Source organism: Danio rerio, chromosome 7 (genome assembly GCF_052040795.2).
Source record: "Danio rerio strain M-AB ecotype USA chromosome 7, GRCz13ab, whole genome shotgun sequence".
Lineage (NCBI taxonomy): Eukaryota > Metazoa > Chordata > Actinopteri > Cypriniformes > Danionidae > Danio > Danio rerio.
Window position 1 is genome coordinate 41,294,812 of NC_141027.1, and position 18,868 is coordinate 41,313,679.

The following is an 18,868-nucleotide window of genomic DNA, read 5'->3' on the forward strand; positions in this document are numbered from 1 at the left end:
AGGTGCATGCTATTGAAAAGAATCAACATAGACGCAGCGACAATGCCCTTGTATTAATGCAAGTTTGCAGACATAAAAATATAAGTAAGAATGAACTTTTTTATAGGACTTGTGGAGCTCTGCATTCAACACAATCTCACGACAATTTGTAACTTTTTGATTTAGTGGCTAATTCGTATAATTCTAATTCATACAGTTTACTACGATTTGCTCATCCCCCAATGATGGTTGGGTTTAGGGGTGGGGTTAGGTGCCACGCCTCCTTTTTAAAATCTGAACTCATACGAATTTGTATGAATTAGCCACTAAATTAACAAAATGTAAAATATTTAAGTTTTCTCATGCGATCAGGCTGCTGCATCGATGGATGGACACTTAACTGAACTGAACTGAACTTCAGCTGAAAACTGGACTGACATAATTTTAATTTACTAGAACTTCTACATTAAGCTGCTTTGACACAATCTACATTGTAGAAGTGCTATAGAAATAAAAAATAAAATAAAAAAAACACATGAATGTTGATGAACAACAGGACAAAACCAAAGCTACTTTTCAACTTTTAGAAGTGATGGGAATCTAATATTTTTTTTGTATGTGCATTTTGTTTTTATTATTGATTTAGCGAAAGATGGAGCTGACAGCTTTTATTTTAGTGGTATACATTATTTGTATTTTACGATGTTTGTTTTCACAGAACCAACAAGAATAAAAGTGTAGTGCAGATAATAAGTCTAGCTCTTTTGTATCTGAACATCTTGCTCTAGTTTTGTATTCTACCATTTGTACCAAATTCATGATTGCTTTTTTGATGTAAAGTGTTTTTCATTGTGACTTTTAAATGCAAAAGCTTTTTTTACATTGCGATTTCGATTGTAAGGTATAAAAATGTGAGTCCGCACACTCTGTTTTACATCAGAGCGATTCAGTTCTGCGAGGGTAGAAAAATAATGATAATCTCCCCCCACCCCTGTTCTATATGGTAAGTTATTAAAACTAATTTCCGCATGGAAGAGTTGGACAGTAGCCTCCACAGCACAGCCCTTGCAGACTCATCTGTGTCTGGTAGAAATAGCACAGAAAAAGAGAGTTAATTATTTCCAGCCAAACCCAAAATGCCTCTGTCTCTCTCCACACAGATTGGCTTGTGATTTGCATGAGGATTTTGAGGAGCTTTTCAGTATGTTTGCCGTGTCTGTCCTGGCTGTCTGTTTAAACAGGCCTCGAGTAATGAAGAAGAGAAGATGGAAGTAAGGAAGGAGGGAGGGAGAGAAAGAGGAGGTGTGCTAAACCCTGGTTTCCCTCCTCAGCCCTTTTGGGACGTGAAGGCCCCAGATGGTGTAGGGGTGTGAAAGCAGTATTGTGTGTATGTGTGTGTGTGTGTATGTATGTGTCTGTCTGTCTCTCTGTCTGTCTGTACATTCGTTCCGAAATCAGGGGCGTCCTTGGTAAAAGAGCCCAGCCCTAATGTCATCTGTTTGAGTGGAAGCTTGTCTCTGTCTCTGAATGGAGACAAAGGCGAGTGGACACAACACCCCCCCTCCCTTGCCCATTATCTTTGTCCCTGTTGCCCTCTGCAGCCCGGAGCCTGACACCCAGTGCTGGGGGCTTTGATTAACCAAGTAGAGACACTGGGGGTCACAGTAGCCTCTGCCCTGATTAGCCTGCACTTGGCCACTGCTGACCCCTCCTTCCAAAGAGAATCATGTGAGGGCTCTGGAGAAACTGAGACACGGGACATAATGCACCTTGACCTGTCTAGACTCTGCTGTTAACAAATGGATAATGTGACCTTTTTTCATGTTGTTGATGTAGTGTTACCACCCTCTCTGCCTCTCTATTATTTATTTATTTTTAGATAATTAGGGTTAATGACTTGCCTGTCGTCTCAGTTTGTTTCTCTTTTACTTTATTTTTTAATTAGTGTTTATTCTTTGTAAGAAACTTTTAGAATTGAATTGTTGTTAGTAAATTTCTTGATAGGTTTACATCAAAAGTCAGAAAAAAGATCCTGTTCTCTATATTGTGAGACGTCACATTTTCTGTAAGTATTTTCTAAACTTGTTTAATGATGCTACGCTTTTATTGTTTTTCTGTACAGCTTGTATTATTTGTAAAATCAGTCAAGCTGTATTTCATTTTCGTATAAAGTTTTAAGCAGCTTCATTAGAATGGCAAATGCATTATGTTCACTGTAAAAAAAATGCTGGGTTACATAATCGATTTACGTTGGGACAACATAAAGGAGTTATGGTAACTTATTCGTTTTTTTTTTTTTTTTTTTACAAATTTAAGTTGCTTAAACATAAAACAATTAAGTTGTCTGAAAAAAACCCTCAAGAATTGTGTTTTAGCTCATTTGAAGTCATTTGAACAAAGAGCAAATATAATTGTTTTAGTGTTGTTTATACTTTACTTGAATGTGAAATGCAACTGATATACCCAGTATATTAATTAGTTTAGTAAATAAAGATATTTTAGTTTCATAGACTGTAAAAATGTTGCTGCATTAACCCTTTAAGACCTGAGATATCAAAAAATAGGCAGAAAATTCTTATTTTCTGGAACTGAGATGTTTATTAAACCATAGCAAACAACCATAGCAAACAAACAAAATAATACATCATTTTGCTTGCAACAAGTTAATTTTAATGACAAAATTATTTTGCCCTTGACATTTTGACAACAAAGAACATTTCAGGCAGTTTTTACCGGTTACCTTTTATCAAATCATATACAACATGTTTTTAAACAAAGTATTGATTAGGTGGTTATTATATAGGTCTTAGAAACTCGTGTATCAAATATGATACATGCGGCTCTATAAGTATTGTTTCATTGTACTTGGAGAAAAGTTTTACGAACACTGCAATCTGACTGTTAAGGTAACGCGCATGTTCAAATCAAGTGATATTTCATGTTTTTCAAAATGAATATTGGTGGACATGTATAGCGTTTTCTCATGTTAAAATTAAAAAGGGGTTCTATATCTGAGATTATGGGGTTGCTATGTTTAAGTCGACTCTGTTTCTGAATGGAGACAAAGGTAAGTGGACTGTTTAGGTTTACCTTGTGTTGGGTTGGTTGAACACTATCATATCATATCTGTTGCTTTATTTTTTTTAAATTACTGTGCACACTTCAGCAAAGAGATATCACTTTGCTGATTACTTTAATACATAAAGATGAGATTGTACTGTTGTTAACCAGAAGCTAACAGTAAAAGAAATTAGTTAAAGGAATAATTCACACAAAAATTAAAACATACTCTGTTTTCTCACTCTTAAGCAAGTATAAATCTTATACTGTTTCTAGTTTTAAAAAAATGTTAAGCTGGTTTATTGCAGTGTAATTACAGTTTCATGTTGCAAATGAGTAACTTTCTGATAAGTAAATTTAAGTAATATTGTAATTTGATGAAGTATTATGTGAACTCAAATGTATTCAAAGTTTATAAATATCTGTTTGCTCAAATGATTTAAGTTGCCTTGACTCGTTTATGAGGGGTTAAAAGTGTGGCACAGATATGAATGTTGTGACCCTTAAAAAATGTTTATTTGTTACACGTAAGGTGGAAGGGAACTGAATTGTAAAACCATATAATTCTCCTTACTTTAGTATTATGTGCTGAGTCAAGGTCTCTGGTAAAATATGATGATTGCGCCTTTTGGGAGCTGGATACACGAAACCTGATGACAGCTGGAAAAATTTGGTCACTGGAATATTGCAATTTCAAAATCTTTCTGAAACGCTGGTGTGAATGTTGTGTTTTTTTTTCCTTTCATTACGAATGGCTGAAGGCATAGTTTGCACACTGAAAGCGCAGGAAGTGCCGCTGTTGTTGTTCCTGTGCGGGCGGGTGGGTAGATAGGTGGGTGGGTTGTTGGTTGGTTGGTTGTCTGTCTGCACTCCTTCTGCTGCTTTGCCGTCATGCAGCAGTTTCTTCCACAGATCTGGAGTCTGTGATGGTGGAGTGTTCTGTCAGGTATGGTCAGATAAATCGGACCCTGGATCAGCGTTGGTATAGAGATGGTTTGTACCAGTAAAGGAGGGTGCCGGGGGTTGTTATGGTCGTGCTCTGTGTGGCTGCTCCTGCTCCGCCCTTTAACCAGCCACTCAGAGCCAAGAAAATGGCAGCTGCAGTAAGATTCCCCACCCGCCCCTCCATTTCCCCAATCCCCCACAACACCACCACCTCCACCACCCTTTTTCCCCGCTCGCTTTTCCCATGTTTTGTCACTTTTGAGGTAAAACGAACTGGAGTCTTGTGTCCATTGCAGCTTTTCACACTGACGCTGTGTATGGCAGCTTCTCTCACGCCCTTGTTTTGAGAAGTGCCCAGGTTTGTGGGCTAAAATGAAACGCGACAAACATGTTCTACCTCAGCCAGCTGCATCCTTGCACAGTTCATAACCATGAAGAATTTAATAGAAGTATTTATCCTCGTACAAGAGATGCTTTATTGAATGCATTTCATGGCAGTCAAAACGTCACCCGTGTTTTAATGAATGCTGTCGTATGTGTGTCATTCATGATGAATGGATGTAGTCAGGGTTTTATTTGCTGCTGTACTTTCACATGGTGGATCTGCAAAACACACTCTGAAAAATGCTGGGTGGTGTTAACCCAAATTTGGGCAAAATATTTAGAACCCGATGATTGGATTTGCCTTTATTTTACACACATTTGTGTTCAACAGTACAGCTTTTTTAGTGTGGTCTGTAGTTTTGAGTGTAGTTTTGATAAAAATAAGAAATACATAATATTAATAAATAGATTCGATGACACCTAATTGTTTGCAGAATCTTCCTCCTGCTTTGCTATGTCATTAATTCCCCAACTGCTCAATCGATTGTGTTTAAGTTATGTGCTGTATAATTATTCTGTTTCTAAATGGGCAGTAATTTAGATATATATGACCAAGCTTAACTCACTTAAATGTCCAAAATAAATCGTTGTTGCCAAGAAACAGTCTAAACAATGACCCAGTTTGTTTGCCAGTACAGCCTAGAGAGAGGCAGGTCAGGTTTTGTGGAGGACGTAATGTAACTCCCTCCGAATCTACTATAATGGAGCTCTGCCCTCTGATATTGACTCTCTCCCTATGTGTTTGTGTATGAGAGCAGGTTAGGAGAATATGTCAAGGTTATTCTGTGCAAAACATGTGACCCTCCCTATTTTCCAGCTTGAGCTGATGATAAAATAGAGCTTGACAGTTCAAATAAATAGATCATTGCATGTCAGGCTTAAAATTACACTGTGTATTTGAATTCTGTACTTTCAGATGGTGTCACTGAATTTGCGTGTGTGTGTGTGTGTGCATTTTGCTCTGTCCTACTGATGTTCTTTTTTGTGAATTTGTCTGTTTATTACAGGATAGTGAAGAAGAAGAACTGTGATGGTGCTTCTGCAGAGGTGTGATACAGGTAGTAATAATAATGTAATTGTATGTATATATTTCCTAACTGCATTACACTGTCCTTCACTTGTTTGTAGTACTACACTCCAATCTATATTGCCACTTTATACACTGTCAATAAATGGAAAACGTATAGCAAGTCTCAACTACTATAACATTACCAGTTCAACAAGTTAATGGGACAGAAAATTCTAATTCTTTTAGTAAGTGGCACAAATGATCCATAATATCAGACTAATTTACGAGTTTTAGAAAAGTTTGGACACTTTATACACTGTAAAAATGTGGAATAAAAATATAAGTGGATTTAATATAAACAGTTTTTTCCCAAAAACAAATCTCAAGAATTGTGTTTTAACTAAATTCAAAAGTGTTTTGGGTGTATAATATACAAAATATGAAAGACATGATTAATACAGAAAAAAAACATGGAAACCAGTTAAGAGGCCAATTGTTTCTCAGGATTTAGGATTTATAATTGTTAGTACTTATTTTATACTTACTTATGTTAGTATTTTTGCAGTTTGTTCAAAATACTTACTTAAAATGAGCTGAAACGACACAATTCTTTAGTTGTTGGGGACAACTTTAATTGTTTTATGTTAAATCAACTTAAGTTAATTTACATTTGGAAAACACAAAGGGATTGTGTGGAACTCAGCATTTTTTACAGTGTACAATTATAATTATAAATTGTCATTAGTTTATTTTATGTTACTGAGAACATTTCTTTTCAGTAAACAAAATAGTGCAATGTTTTACTTTTAGAAAAGTTAAGAACACACTATTTGGTGTAAAATTAACCTGCTTTTCAATCACAACAAATAAAAACATTTGCGATTTTGGATGGTTTTTGTGTTCGAAAGAAAATGTTTTTCGTGCTTGTTCTAAATTTGTAAGCACTTTTTTCAGTCATTTAGCATAAAATATTAATAAATCCAGTAAATCCAACAAATTGCAAGTGGTCTTTTTCCATAGCTGTAAAACAACAACATTAATATAAAACAACAACCCAGTGTCTAAGTAATAGCTAAATTATTACAAATGAAAAGAAAGAAAGACAGAAAGTTCTTGCTTTTAGGCTTTCATTTAATGTTTGAAATGGTATGTTCTGAAGTTTTTTTTTTTTTATCAGGAATGAGCTAGCAAACACCGATCATTCACATAATATTTGTAGACCTTTAAACTGAATAGGATGATTTAAATGGTTATTTTGTCCTGCTCATGGTTAGTGGGAGTCACGGCCAATTATGTCTCCAAATGTCGTACAGTATAAGGTCAAAAGTCGCCGTGCTGTATTAAAAAGATGACAGTAACCATTCTGTAAAGGTCAGCCGTTCGGTTTGTTTCCAAGGTGCCACAATGACTCCTCTTGTGAGCTTTTGATTCACTTTAGATTAGATTTAGTTAATGATATATCATCCTGTGTAATGACAGAAGTAAACTTTTGCAATCAAATATTCTAAGTTGGCCAATACAATGTTTAAATGTGCCCTTTTGTTTGCAGTTACACTCATATCAAGCCAAGTTTCTGAGTAGACAGTTAATTAGTTTTAATGTGTGGCTATTTTAATTATATTTGGAGTGGTGTGCTTCTTAAGACACATTATGAATGTAAAGAGGACTCTTGAACCCTCACTAGGCTGATTTAAATGCTTTAAATCAAATAAAGAATTTAAATTTAAAAATGTAAAGTCTGTGTGTGTGTGTGTGTGTGTGTGTGTGTGTGTGTGTGTGTGTGTATGAGTGTTATTCGGGGTCAGTAAGTAAATTTTTTTTTGTAAGCGTTTTTTATAAAGCAACACACTGTAAATTGCAGTTACAGTGCTTAGCATACATAGTACACCCCTCACAAATCTTTCAAATTCATATTTTTACTAGGAAGCTATACAATATTGTATTTGTGTATATACATTAGATTAGTCTGTACTGAAGCCAAATCTGGAGCTTATGTAAGAAAATAACTTCCAATAACGTTCCAAAAACTAGTACACCTAAATTTATGTTAAAAAAATTAAATACAAATAAAAAAGGAAAAATGAAGAAAAGCAAAAAAAAAGAAAAATGTAGTTGAAATTTTGTAGGTTTTAATTTATATTTGCAATATTTTGCTTGCATTTTTTTATCTTTAATAATGTTTAAATTTCTAAATATGTTTGGTGATCTATATATATATATATATCTTTTGTTTAAATGCACCAAAATACATTGCCTATATTCAGTGAGAAATGGATAAAATATTTATTTTCAAAATGGGGTGTACTCAATTATGCTGAGCACTATAGTTGCTTTACTTGAAAGTGAGTATATGCTTTTTTTAAGTGTTTTTTTACTTAAGTAAGCCTTTTTGCAACTTGGAACTATTGTTGCATTATTTTATTTAATTATGCATATTTGATTTACTTAATAATTTAAGTCAAAATATTTACTTGCTTGTTTTTTAGGTAAAGCCACTAATTGCTTTTGAAGTCTATTAAAAATAATACATTAAACCAAGTTAACATCAGTTTATTCCTGTCTTACACATGGTTTGGGGGGAAAAAGGTGAGATTTATTGTCGTAATTTAAAACAACTATTTTCTGTTATAAAATACTTAATGTCATTAGTCCTGTGACGGCAAAGCTGAGCTTTCACCATAATTTCTCCATTGATTCTCAGGAATCATTCAAATGTGCTGATCTGCTGCTCAGGAAACTTTTTCTTCTTTTTTTTAAATAAATGTTGAAAACACTTGCTGTGATTAATATTTTTTGTGGAAACTATGATACTTTTTAAATGTAATTAATAGAATTGTAAAATTATAATAATACTAATAAACCATTTACTTGAAATAGAAGTCATTTGTAACATTAAAATGTCTGTCACTCTTCAGCATTCTTGTTGATTAGAAAATAAATGAATAAAAATAATGTCATCAACTTTGAACATCAGTAATCCTTCTGAAAAATGACTGCATTCATGAGTACAATCTTTACTATTTATTCTAAACTGTTTTTCAAGGTGTATCAATAAAATGCCTGTGTTTTCACATCGAAAATGTTCATGGTTTCAATAAAGTTACTTCCAACTTCAGGCTCACCATCTTTTTCAAATCATACCATAACCGTTAACTTGTTAACAAGTCCACGTGCCACTCACTACCCTCTACGACTGCCACTTGTACCGTACAAGCTCATTAAAATTTCTCATTAAACTTTCTTGAAATTAGTGCAACTCATGTGGCGGTTATATGTGTGTGTGAGAGACATGAGAGAGAGACGGAGCGAAAAAGAAAAGCAAGAAAGCGAAGTTTCAATGCCTCTGCTTTCTTTTGTCCTCTGAGTTGACTTCTTAGGAGCCCATTGCCGGAGCTCCATACATGAGAGATCAAGAGTTACCAAGGTGCTCAGAAGATAGACAGACACACACTCATTCACTCAGACTCATTTCCTTTGCATGTCAGAGCCCTGCTGGGGTTTCAGTAGAGGTCACTGACACCACCAGTGGAGCTTTCCCCCTAAATGACAAAAAAAACAACCCCTGTGTTAGAGTATTTGTGTCTTCTCTTCACAAAACTCCAAGATGTTAGAGGAGAGTTGATTTAGATGTTGTTGTGTTATGATGGACCTGATATTATATTAGTCAGGGAATGTTCTGTGAAGCATTTCGAGGTAACTTCAGTGGTCTAAAAAGGTCAGTGTATTTTGTGAACTGAAGAAGTTGTTGTTTGCAATTGTATACAACATATTAGAAATCCTCGTTCCCATCAACTAGCTGCAGCATTAACTTGTGTTGTAACAAGATTAAAATATATTTGTCCTGCGGATTAGCATTCTTTACCGACCCTTTTGCTGCTTTGCCGGACTGGTCTGTGTGTGCAGCAGTCTTTTTGATCTGCCGTGCGTAGTGAGGACTCTGGCTTGGGTCTGGCCATCCGAGGGCCTGGTGTGAAATCGGCCTGATGTCATCCCTTTTGTCCTCCGTTTGCATCCCTCACTCCTTTAATGACGTTTCCGAACCTCGCAGCCGCATTCCTCAGTGGTCCATAGGAAGCGTTTGGAGGACTCTGGGCAGAAAAGCACAGTGGGAGTGTTTGGAGTTTGGGGAGGGGGGATCTTTTGTATGGAAAGCAGACGAGTAGACATCCGTATTCTGATACTTTCCCTCCACCTCAGGCTATTCTATTGTTTGTTTGAATCGACTGAAGTGAACCCTGATATCAGGAGTTTAGTAGTTGTAGAGTTTGGTAGAAATGGTTATGATGCCATAATTGAATATAATCATGTATCAGGGCGCATACAAGCAGTCTGGAGTGACAAACAAGATTTATTTGCACATATTGTACACTTGAACTACCCTCTGAGAGATTGCACTGTGAAAATAAAGGATCTTTTATATTAAATGGTTCCATAAAGAGACTATTACATCTGCTAAACTTTTATTCCACAAAAGGTACCTTATAGCAGAAAGTTGTTTGGATTATTAAGTCATGAAGAAATTGTTCTTTAAAGAACTTTTTACAAAAAAAACTGTAATGCATTATTGTTTTTAAGAGTGTATAGTGCATGTGTGTGTGTGTTTGTGTGTTAGAGAGAGCGAGAGAGAGTTAAATGTGGGTGTAAGGTGGAGAAATCAAGATGGGGTGTGGGCAGGATTGAGGATTGTTCCTTGCAGAGGAAATGAGCCACCTGCAGCCATGACAGGAGGTTTTGACCTTCATTTGGGGTTTCTCTCTCTCACTCTTCTCCCCCCCCCCCTTTCTCTCTCTCTCTCTCTCTGTGTCTGTCTCTCTCATTACTTTGCTCACACACAAACACACATACTTTGGCTCTATAGAAAGCCAGTGAGGGACCTCTCCCCTTAACCATTGGGCATCACTTCCTCATACAAGTGGCGCTAGAAAAGAAATGTAGATGAGGCATTGTCATTGAGCAGGTCAGTGCATGGGAAATGCCAGTTGTCTGTGGCCCCCATCTCCTCCCCCCAGAGGACAGGTAGACTATGACAAGATGTTTTGTTTTATTATATATTAGTTGAAGTCAGAATGATTAATTTTTATTTTTTTAATATTTCCCAGATTATGTTTAACAGAGCAAGGATATTTTCTATGTCTGATAATATTTTTTTCTTTTGGAAAAGGTCTTATTTGTTTTATTTCAGCTATAATTTTTTTTTATAAAAAAACATTTCAAGGTCAAATTATTAGCCCCTTTATGCTATATTTTTCGATAGTCTACAGAACAAACAATCCATATACAATGATTTGTCTAATCACTCTAACCTGCCTAGTTAACCTAATTAGCCTAGTTAAGCCTTTGAATGTCACTAAGCTGAATACTAGTGTCTTGAAAAATATCTAGTAAATTATAATGTACTGTCATGACAAAGTTAAAAATTAATCAGTTATTATAAATCTTTTTTTTAAGTAGTTCTAAACTTGAGTCTTGTTTTACTGAAAACTTTTTACTGAAAAAGCAGATCATTAAAAATGGTTTCACTCATCATAGGCAAGATGTTATTTCACTTTGGCAAATTTTTTCACTATATTGTATGTAAAAAAAATTTTTAATGTGTTGTTTATAAGTTTGCAGAAAATTGTAGTGGATAGTCTACAAAGCTTGAATTAAGTTTTAAAGTTTGTCTCAATTATATTGTTTTGGATGACATGCAAAAGTTGGAGTGAGATATAAACAGTTGAAGTCAGAATTATTATCCCCCTGAATTATTGTCCTCCCTGTTTATTTTTTCCCCTAATTTCTGTTTAACGGAGAAGATTTTTTTCAACACATTTCTAAAAATAATAGTTTTAATAACTCATTTCTAATCACTGATTTATTTTATCTTTGCCATGATGACAATAAATAATATTTGACTAGAATTTTTTCAAGACGCTTCTATACAGCTTAAAGTGACATTCAAAGGCTTGACTAGGTTAATTAGGTTAACTAAGCAGGTTAGGGTAATTAGACAAGTTATTGTATAAAGGTGGTTTGTTCTGTAGACTAAAGAAAAAAATAGCTTAAAGGGACAAATAATTTTGACCTTAAAATGGTTTTTGAAAATTAAAAAACTGCTTTTATTCATGCTAATTTTTTCTTTTTCCAGGAGAAAAAATATTATCAGACATACTGTGAACATTTCTTTGCTCTGTTAAACATCATTTGGGAAATATAAAAAAAAATTCAAAGGGGGCTAATAATTCTGACTTCAACTGTAAATGTATGTAAAACTTGCATTTGTGCGTTATTTTATTTATTATTATTTTCGTGTTTTCTATTGTAAATTTTAGAATTGTATTAAAGTGGTTTTGTTTGTTTGTTTTATAGTCTGAATTAACTTTTTTTTTTATTTTATTCTGCGTAAAGTTTTCCACCTAAAGCTATTCTTTAAACAGTTGAAATGTGACTAGGTATTATTTTATCTGGAGGGCAAACATTACCGTTGTGGCATTTTATGGTGCAAATAGCTTAATTTAGGTCAGATTTTTATTTTATTATTTTATTGCAAATTACAATGAAATGTTAGCGTCCAGTTTAAATTACAATTTGTCCAGAAGCATTTTATCCATTAGTTAGCAATGACTGTTAGTTAATTATTGCGTTTAACAGCATTGTTTTTCCTGTGCTGTTTTGCAGGAGTTAATAAAGGTCGTGTTGTCTAAAACAAGTAGCCTCATCATTATCCGAAATTATTATATTTTCGGTTTCATGTCTAAATACAGCTAATAATAATAGTCCAATTTTTTTGGTGATGTCTGCGTAATAGAAATGTTATTTTTGGCAATAGTGTTAGCTTTTTCTAGCTTAAAGTCCGTACACAGGGATCCCTAACAGACTCGATTAGAGTCCCCGTCTCCCCGAACGTCTCATTCGTCACTTTGATAGTGTTTTCGTTTCATGAATTTAATTTCATTTTATTTAATTGTGTGAGCATTTAAAGTGGGAGAAAGCATGAGATGTAGCTAATAATGTTTAGTCTGTTTGTAATTTTATCATGATGACGTTTTTAAAGGATTTATGGACCAAAGTCAAAGTTGACCAGAGCCCAAATATTTTTAATTGTCGTCATGCTCATTAGACAAAATACAGGGTCACAACAAAGTGTTGCTGATATGGGTTTAACCAAAAATAAACAAACAAACAAATAAATAAATAATAATAATTATAAAAATACAAATAAATAATATTAATATTAATTCTACTAGGCTATACTACTAATCATAGCAATGATAATAATTATTGTGATAACACTAATAATGACTATAAAAAAATAAAACGTTCAAAGGGCCAGTGTTTTAGTGTTTTATTTTTTATATGGGCTCATGAATCTCTGCAGTGCTTCTCCACTGTCTTACTGCTGAGGGTGCATCAGCGACTCACTCCTGATTTGGTAAAGCTTTGTGTGCCAGCGCCGTGACGTCATGTCCGCTGGGCTCAGCTCCCATTTGATGAGAGCATGGCACGTTCTTTCAACCAAAGAGTGAGATAGGGCAGGAGCGTGAGATAGGCATTAAATCTCATAGAAGCCACAAATAAATGCATTTAAAAGACTTTGAGAATTATTATTATTATTATTCATATTGTTTATTTAATTCTTATCAAGATTTCAGGAGGCAGTTAATTACACAATTAATACGTAGGTACGTGATACAAATTATTTACACATATAACAAACAGTACCTGTAAACACAAAATAAAAATAGCATTGTATTATCTCAATTTTTTTCATTTCAGCTTTCAACATAGCTTTTATAGATAGATCTTCGCTGATGAGTAAATTCATTAGGTCGTATATCAGATAGAAGGCCATATTCATAGATATGCTCATATGCAATTGAACTAATACTGTTTCTCTGATTCGGCACAGTTCTGTGATATTAAGTTCGCACTTGAACTTGTAAGGCAAAGTGTGTTAGGTTTGGTGGCTATATAGTCACACACTCTTTTCAGGTGTAAAACAAAGATTCGACAAGTAAAAAAAAATCCACAATTTGGTATATGGATACAGTCTGCAACTTAAATCTCGATCATACCCTTTTTTACTTTTCTAAACACGCGTGAATATGCCTAATATGACAATTTGCAGCTTTCATGCAAAGGCCCCAATACCGCTTTATTCACATAAAGAAGTTATTGCAATATAAATAAGCAATTTAAACACCTTAGAAATCTACTCTCACATAAAAAGCAACACCGGTCATTGGATAAAGTTTTTTTTTCTTCCTTAATATAATCTATATAAATACATAACAAATATGAAGTCAACATTAAAACAGTATTTTAACATCTGTCATACAGTAAACAGCTGGTTTGCTTATTTTTTATTCGATAGTTGTGTGTGTTTGTGTTTTATATATAGCTGTATATTTATATATTTGTTTATATTTCTGTGTGATGTGTTGTGGCGCTTACCCTGGCTTCAGTCAAGAGTGCGCATAAGCGAAATCATTGTCAGTGCTACACGTTTATAGGCAGCATTTAAATGGTTAAAACATACTTTGCTACAAAAGATGATTATATTGCTCTTTTATAAAACTATGTATGCGATTTAAGACGCTGCGGTACATTTGTTTATTTAGCGCACCCAGTAGAAGTGTTTTGACCAGGCTATGAAGGTTAGTTCAATGTTATTTCGAAAATATTAGGCTAGTTCACATGTAGTTCAACCAGATAACCTACAATGCACTGTTAAACAAGTTTTGTGATTTCTTCCTCCATTTCACTCTTTTAAATTAGCCAGGCTAAGACTGTGAACTTATTTACAATAAAAAAGGACAGTGTTTCTTCTCAGTTTCCTTTTTTCTGTTTGTTAAAAAATCCTGCTGAGATCCGAACGATTGCTGCGTCCATTTCGTATCAAACATCAAACCAAATAATACGAAAAACGTGGAAAAAACAAGTCTAACGCATTTCATAGTACTCACAGTTGCCTGGATGCAGCAGAAAAGACTCTTTGGACTTAAGCAAGGTTCGCGCAATGTTTTTTCTCACATAAACTGACATAGCTAAATGTATATATAAACGCCCGTTGCGCTAATAGCGCTTGGTTCTGGTGACATGACAAAGAGCGATAGAAACACTTGTTTCTAACATAGACACTCTATCCAAGTGCAAACAACGGCACCTATAGCCTATTTTTGAAATAATTTGACCATTATTTCATAAGAGAATTGTGTTCAATAAATGTACTTTGACATAATTCGATATAGCCTCTATTTTAACGTCAGTAATGCTGGTATATTTATTAACTGGCCCTTTATTCTTTTGAATTATTGCATTGTAAATATAACCTTGCCCCCCACCCGGTCCACCCCACCCATCTCTTCCCCCTCCCCGCTCTCTCTGCCTCAGTCACTGTCTGATTTGTCCTCCTTTGACGTGGTGCTGTGGTTGTACAGTCCCTGTGCCATCAGGTGTATTGCCAGACCGTTCTTGACGCCGCTGGCCTTTTTGATTTTGGCCCGCTTGTTTTGGAACCAGATTTTGATCTGAGATTCGTTGAGGCCCAGTTCCTGCGCCAGGCTTTGCCGCCGCTGCTCGGTCAGGTAGCGGTTGGTCTGGAACTCGGCCTTGAGTCTCTGAAGCTGCTCCGCCGTGAAGGCCGTGCGTGGTCGTTTGTCTTCTTTACTTGCGGCTTTCTTCTTTGGTTTACGAGACCTGGGACCTGCGTGCACCAATGAAACAACAAGTCGTTTAAAAACGCGAAGCACACACTGTGCAGCAAGCTAAATTTAATATGCGTTTGTGTTCATGCATGGTCTGGTGTGAGGTTGCATTAAACATGTTCAATGGAGTGCTGTAATTTATGAATCTGTTTTACGTAGGCTTTGCTTTATTTATTTATTTTGCGTCACGCTTGGGTGTGAGCAGTAGCCTAGCCTATAGATCTCTCTCTCTCTCTCTCTCTCTCCCTCTCCCTCTCCCTCTATCTGTAAAGCTATGTAGTCCAGTGAATGCTACATTAATAGCTAATGCGGGAAACCTCAGAGATGAAGCGGAATATTGATGAGGGATTCGCGCATTGCTCTATATAAGACATTTTTTGGTTAAAAGTCTAATTTTAGGTATAGAAATGCATTGAGTGAGGTTATATGGCGACCATACTTGGATTTAACCCATTCATCGTTGTAAATGTTTATGGTTCGTGATTGTAGAGCACTCTAAGAAACTAAACGCAAAATAAAATCTGGTTTACGCGATGGAAAGAGCTCCGACTACAGTTGCAAAATATTTTAAAGAATATTTTAGTATTAAAAAATCGAGAAAGCATTGACGTTAAACAGCTTACTTTTTAACGCGGAAATCAGATGAAATATCGGCGCATTTTTTTTTCTACACTATTAAAAGTAGTAAACAGGCCGAATGATTTCCCTGAACGAACATTGAATCATATAACCTACTCATGAAATACAGTCACAAATATCAACCAACCAACACAGCAGAAACTGAAATGTTATATATTTCGAAAAGTAAAATAAATAAATAAATTGTATGGACTGGTGTACATGACCACTCATGCTCGAGTTTGCTACATTATATTGGCGTTTAGCATGGACATTTTCTTAAATATTGCAATTCAGTTTTAGTTAAATTAATTTACAAAATCACCGCAAAATCCATTAACAAATGCTGTTTGGTATATAGTAAATACGAGGCCTGTTCTATTGTTGAATAAAATATGCTAATGAAATATCAACAAAGACGAAAGGCTTACAGGGAAAAACATTTGGCAAAACCAAAAATCTATTTTTACACATGTTCAGCATTAATATTGCATTTCTATAGAATTTCATTTATTTAGTATTATTAAAAGAAAATCAGTTTCTCGTCTGTTTATTTACTCTCTTCATTAATATGACAACAAATACATTATCATTATCACTCCACGAATAAAATAAATAAATAAATAATAATAATATACAAATATTAGTAACAACAAAAAAACTTACTTAATTGTTGAAACTACTTACTGGTCATTTACATTGACGGCCAAAACATTTTATTGTTTTTGGGACCTTTTGTCGTTTTATTTAATTATATAGGTACAGTCAAAATATGTTAGTGACCCATAAATATTCAGGTACATAAAATATGCGCAAAATTTAAATAACCAAAATACTTAGTGAACTGTAAATATTTGTACTAGTATAACTTGTTCCATCACTTGGGGGTTGTTTTTAGAAATTGACCTTTTAATTTGGTGGATATACGTGATTAGAATTAAATATAGTGCAATTATAACTCTTGTAGTGCTTTGCATAAATGTAACTATTTTTTGGCACATGCTATGAAAAAATAGAGGTAAGCGTACCTGACGACGGCCTGTCCGAGTAGCGTGTGCAGTAAACCCAAGCGGGCCACAGCATACCCTGACCAGTCTGTCCGTTTGAATTGCTCTGTGAACTATCCGATTCTGAACCCAAGCACTGATCCACATTCTCCCCGCGGGGCTTCAGGGGTTCTTCGCTCTCTATCTCTGCCTCCTTTCCTCCGCTGCTCGTATGCGTTGTGGAAGCTTCTTCCGCTGGTACAGTACTTCCCACCTGTCCCGTGCTTGGACCCGTAGGGTTGTGATTCTCTCGTGCGCCGTGATTGTCCTCATAGCGCGTGATATTCGCTTCTTTTTTACGGCCAAAATCTGGTCGCAGGATGTTGTCGATGAAGAAGTTTGTGATTCGGTGTGGCAGCTGCAGGTTTCCTGGAGCTTGTAAAAGGGGTCGTATGGCACTGTTGGACTCGTCCGACGCTCCTCGCTGTTCCACGTCTCTTGCGCTCTGCTCATTCTCATCCATGCTGAGACGCACTTTCCACCTTCCGTCCTTAACCCTTTATCGCTCTCCCGCACTCTGGCAGTCGCACCCCACTCCACGGGCGACTCCGTCCACTTTGTTCACTTCAGGAAAAAAAAATTCAAAACGGCCAAAAAACTGTCAGTGAGTTTTAGCGACAGTAAAAAGCCTTTGCGCACCGTGGTCACAAAGGAAAAACATAGTTACGCCTTCCAAACACGGAATGTTTGCAGTTTAAGGTTGATGAACCGTAACTTGCCAGTTTGGTGCTACTGGTTTGCTGCGCAGTGCAACTAGCGAGGCTTCAGTGGCTACTCTGAGGACAGAGAAGTGGGGCTCCTTACTGCTCCTGAAATACTTTCACTCCGGATTTTTGTTCTTATTTTTAATACGAGCCCCCAGTGACGTTACACTCCGGTATCCTAGACACGTGCCTTTGGCCAATAGAACATGCTGGAGCTGATCACGTGCCCCTGATTCGAGAGTAACAGACAACACTCATCCTTGCACTTTTAAAGACACAGTGCTTCACCAAAATACAAATTCGGGCAGTGCCAAAACGCAGCCTGCATACTGAACACGATCTTCACGATTTTCCTTTTTAATCGGAGGTTTGCATGTAGCGTAATTATCATTTCTATCCATTTTTTGTATAAATAATTTGAATTTGGTCAAGGCAACTCACTCTCCGAACGCACTCACGAAACCGCAGATTTTTTTTTCAATTAGCCTACCGTTTTTGCACTAGTTTATTGTCAGTATTGTTACGTTTTAGTATATGCGAAAAGTTTTGTCAAAATTAATTTGTTGCAGTTTGATAAAGTCGAAAAAACGGTTGGCTATGCAAAACAGAATGCGTCAAACCAAAACGAGTGGATGAGAAATCGTTTCCATAATGGGGTGCTTACTGTTTCCAAACCGCAATAAACATTACTGTGAAATTTTTGACGAGGACGTGTATAGTATTTACTTCCATGAGTTATACAAGTTGGCTAGTATTGTGAATGGTACACAAATTCACATGATATACAGCGATGCAGTTTTTCGAAGAATCACGAGTACGCACTATTTTACGCGCTTTACACTGCACACTAATCAGAAAAAGTAAACGATGACAGACGAAGCTCTGTTTGCATCTGTCTAGGAGAACATACTTTAATGGAATGACTGGACCCCCATATCTTTGGACGGAAACTATTTTTATTAAAGAATGCCAATCTGCTTATTGTCGCGCCAAAAAAAAAAAAAATGAAGTAGAACTTTTCTTTGATTTCTATTCTTTATAACTCTTAACCAGAGCCTATGCACTATTGAAAAGGATGAAACCTTGTAGTAATGCAGATGGCGATGCAGATGGTTCGTTTTAAGGCTTTCTGTACCATGGAGCAGCAAATCCATCATCGCGCGCAATTGGTTTGGAATTCATTTTACTTCTCTTTATTCGCAGTAATCCGTCACAGAGTCGTTATGTGTATGATGAATGACGCCATAGCAGTGATGTGCATTGACTGTGGCCTTTACTGCATATCGCATCGAAATCAACAATAACCATTGGTTCACATTGTGTTCTTGCACCTTTAATATGACATTTTGTAAAGACATCATTCTGTTGTAACTGGCAGTATAGATGGTAAGTCTAGCTTCTGCCATTAAACGTGCAGTATGGCTTTTCTAACTAAAG

At 35.7% G+C, this 18,868-nt stretch overlaps 1 protein-coding gene and 1 long non-coding RNA gene across 2 annotated transcripts in view; one reads left to right on the forward strand and one right to left on the reverse strand.

The window, feature by feature from the left end:
• The window catches only part of si:dkey-151p11.2, a gene marked incomplete at its 5' end in the record, with an annotated part of 49,168 nt that overhangs the window by 12,432 nt on the left and 17,868 nt on the right, over window positions 1-18,868 (forward strand). Inside the window, 1 exon segment of the long non-coding RNA NR_125798.1 lies at window positions 5,376-5,426. This is a non-coding gene — a long non-coding RNA (si:dkey-151p11.2).
• On the reverse strand, window positions 12,967-17,506 carry en2a (engrailed homeobox 2a). Its single transcript, NM_131044.2, is given in 2 exon segments — window positions 12,967-15,062; window positions 16,710-17,506. Coding segments are annotated over 2 exon segments (798 nt in total). The 5' UTR covers window positions 17,191-17,506; the 3' UTR covers window positions 12,967-14,745.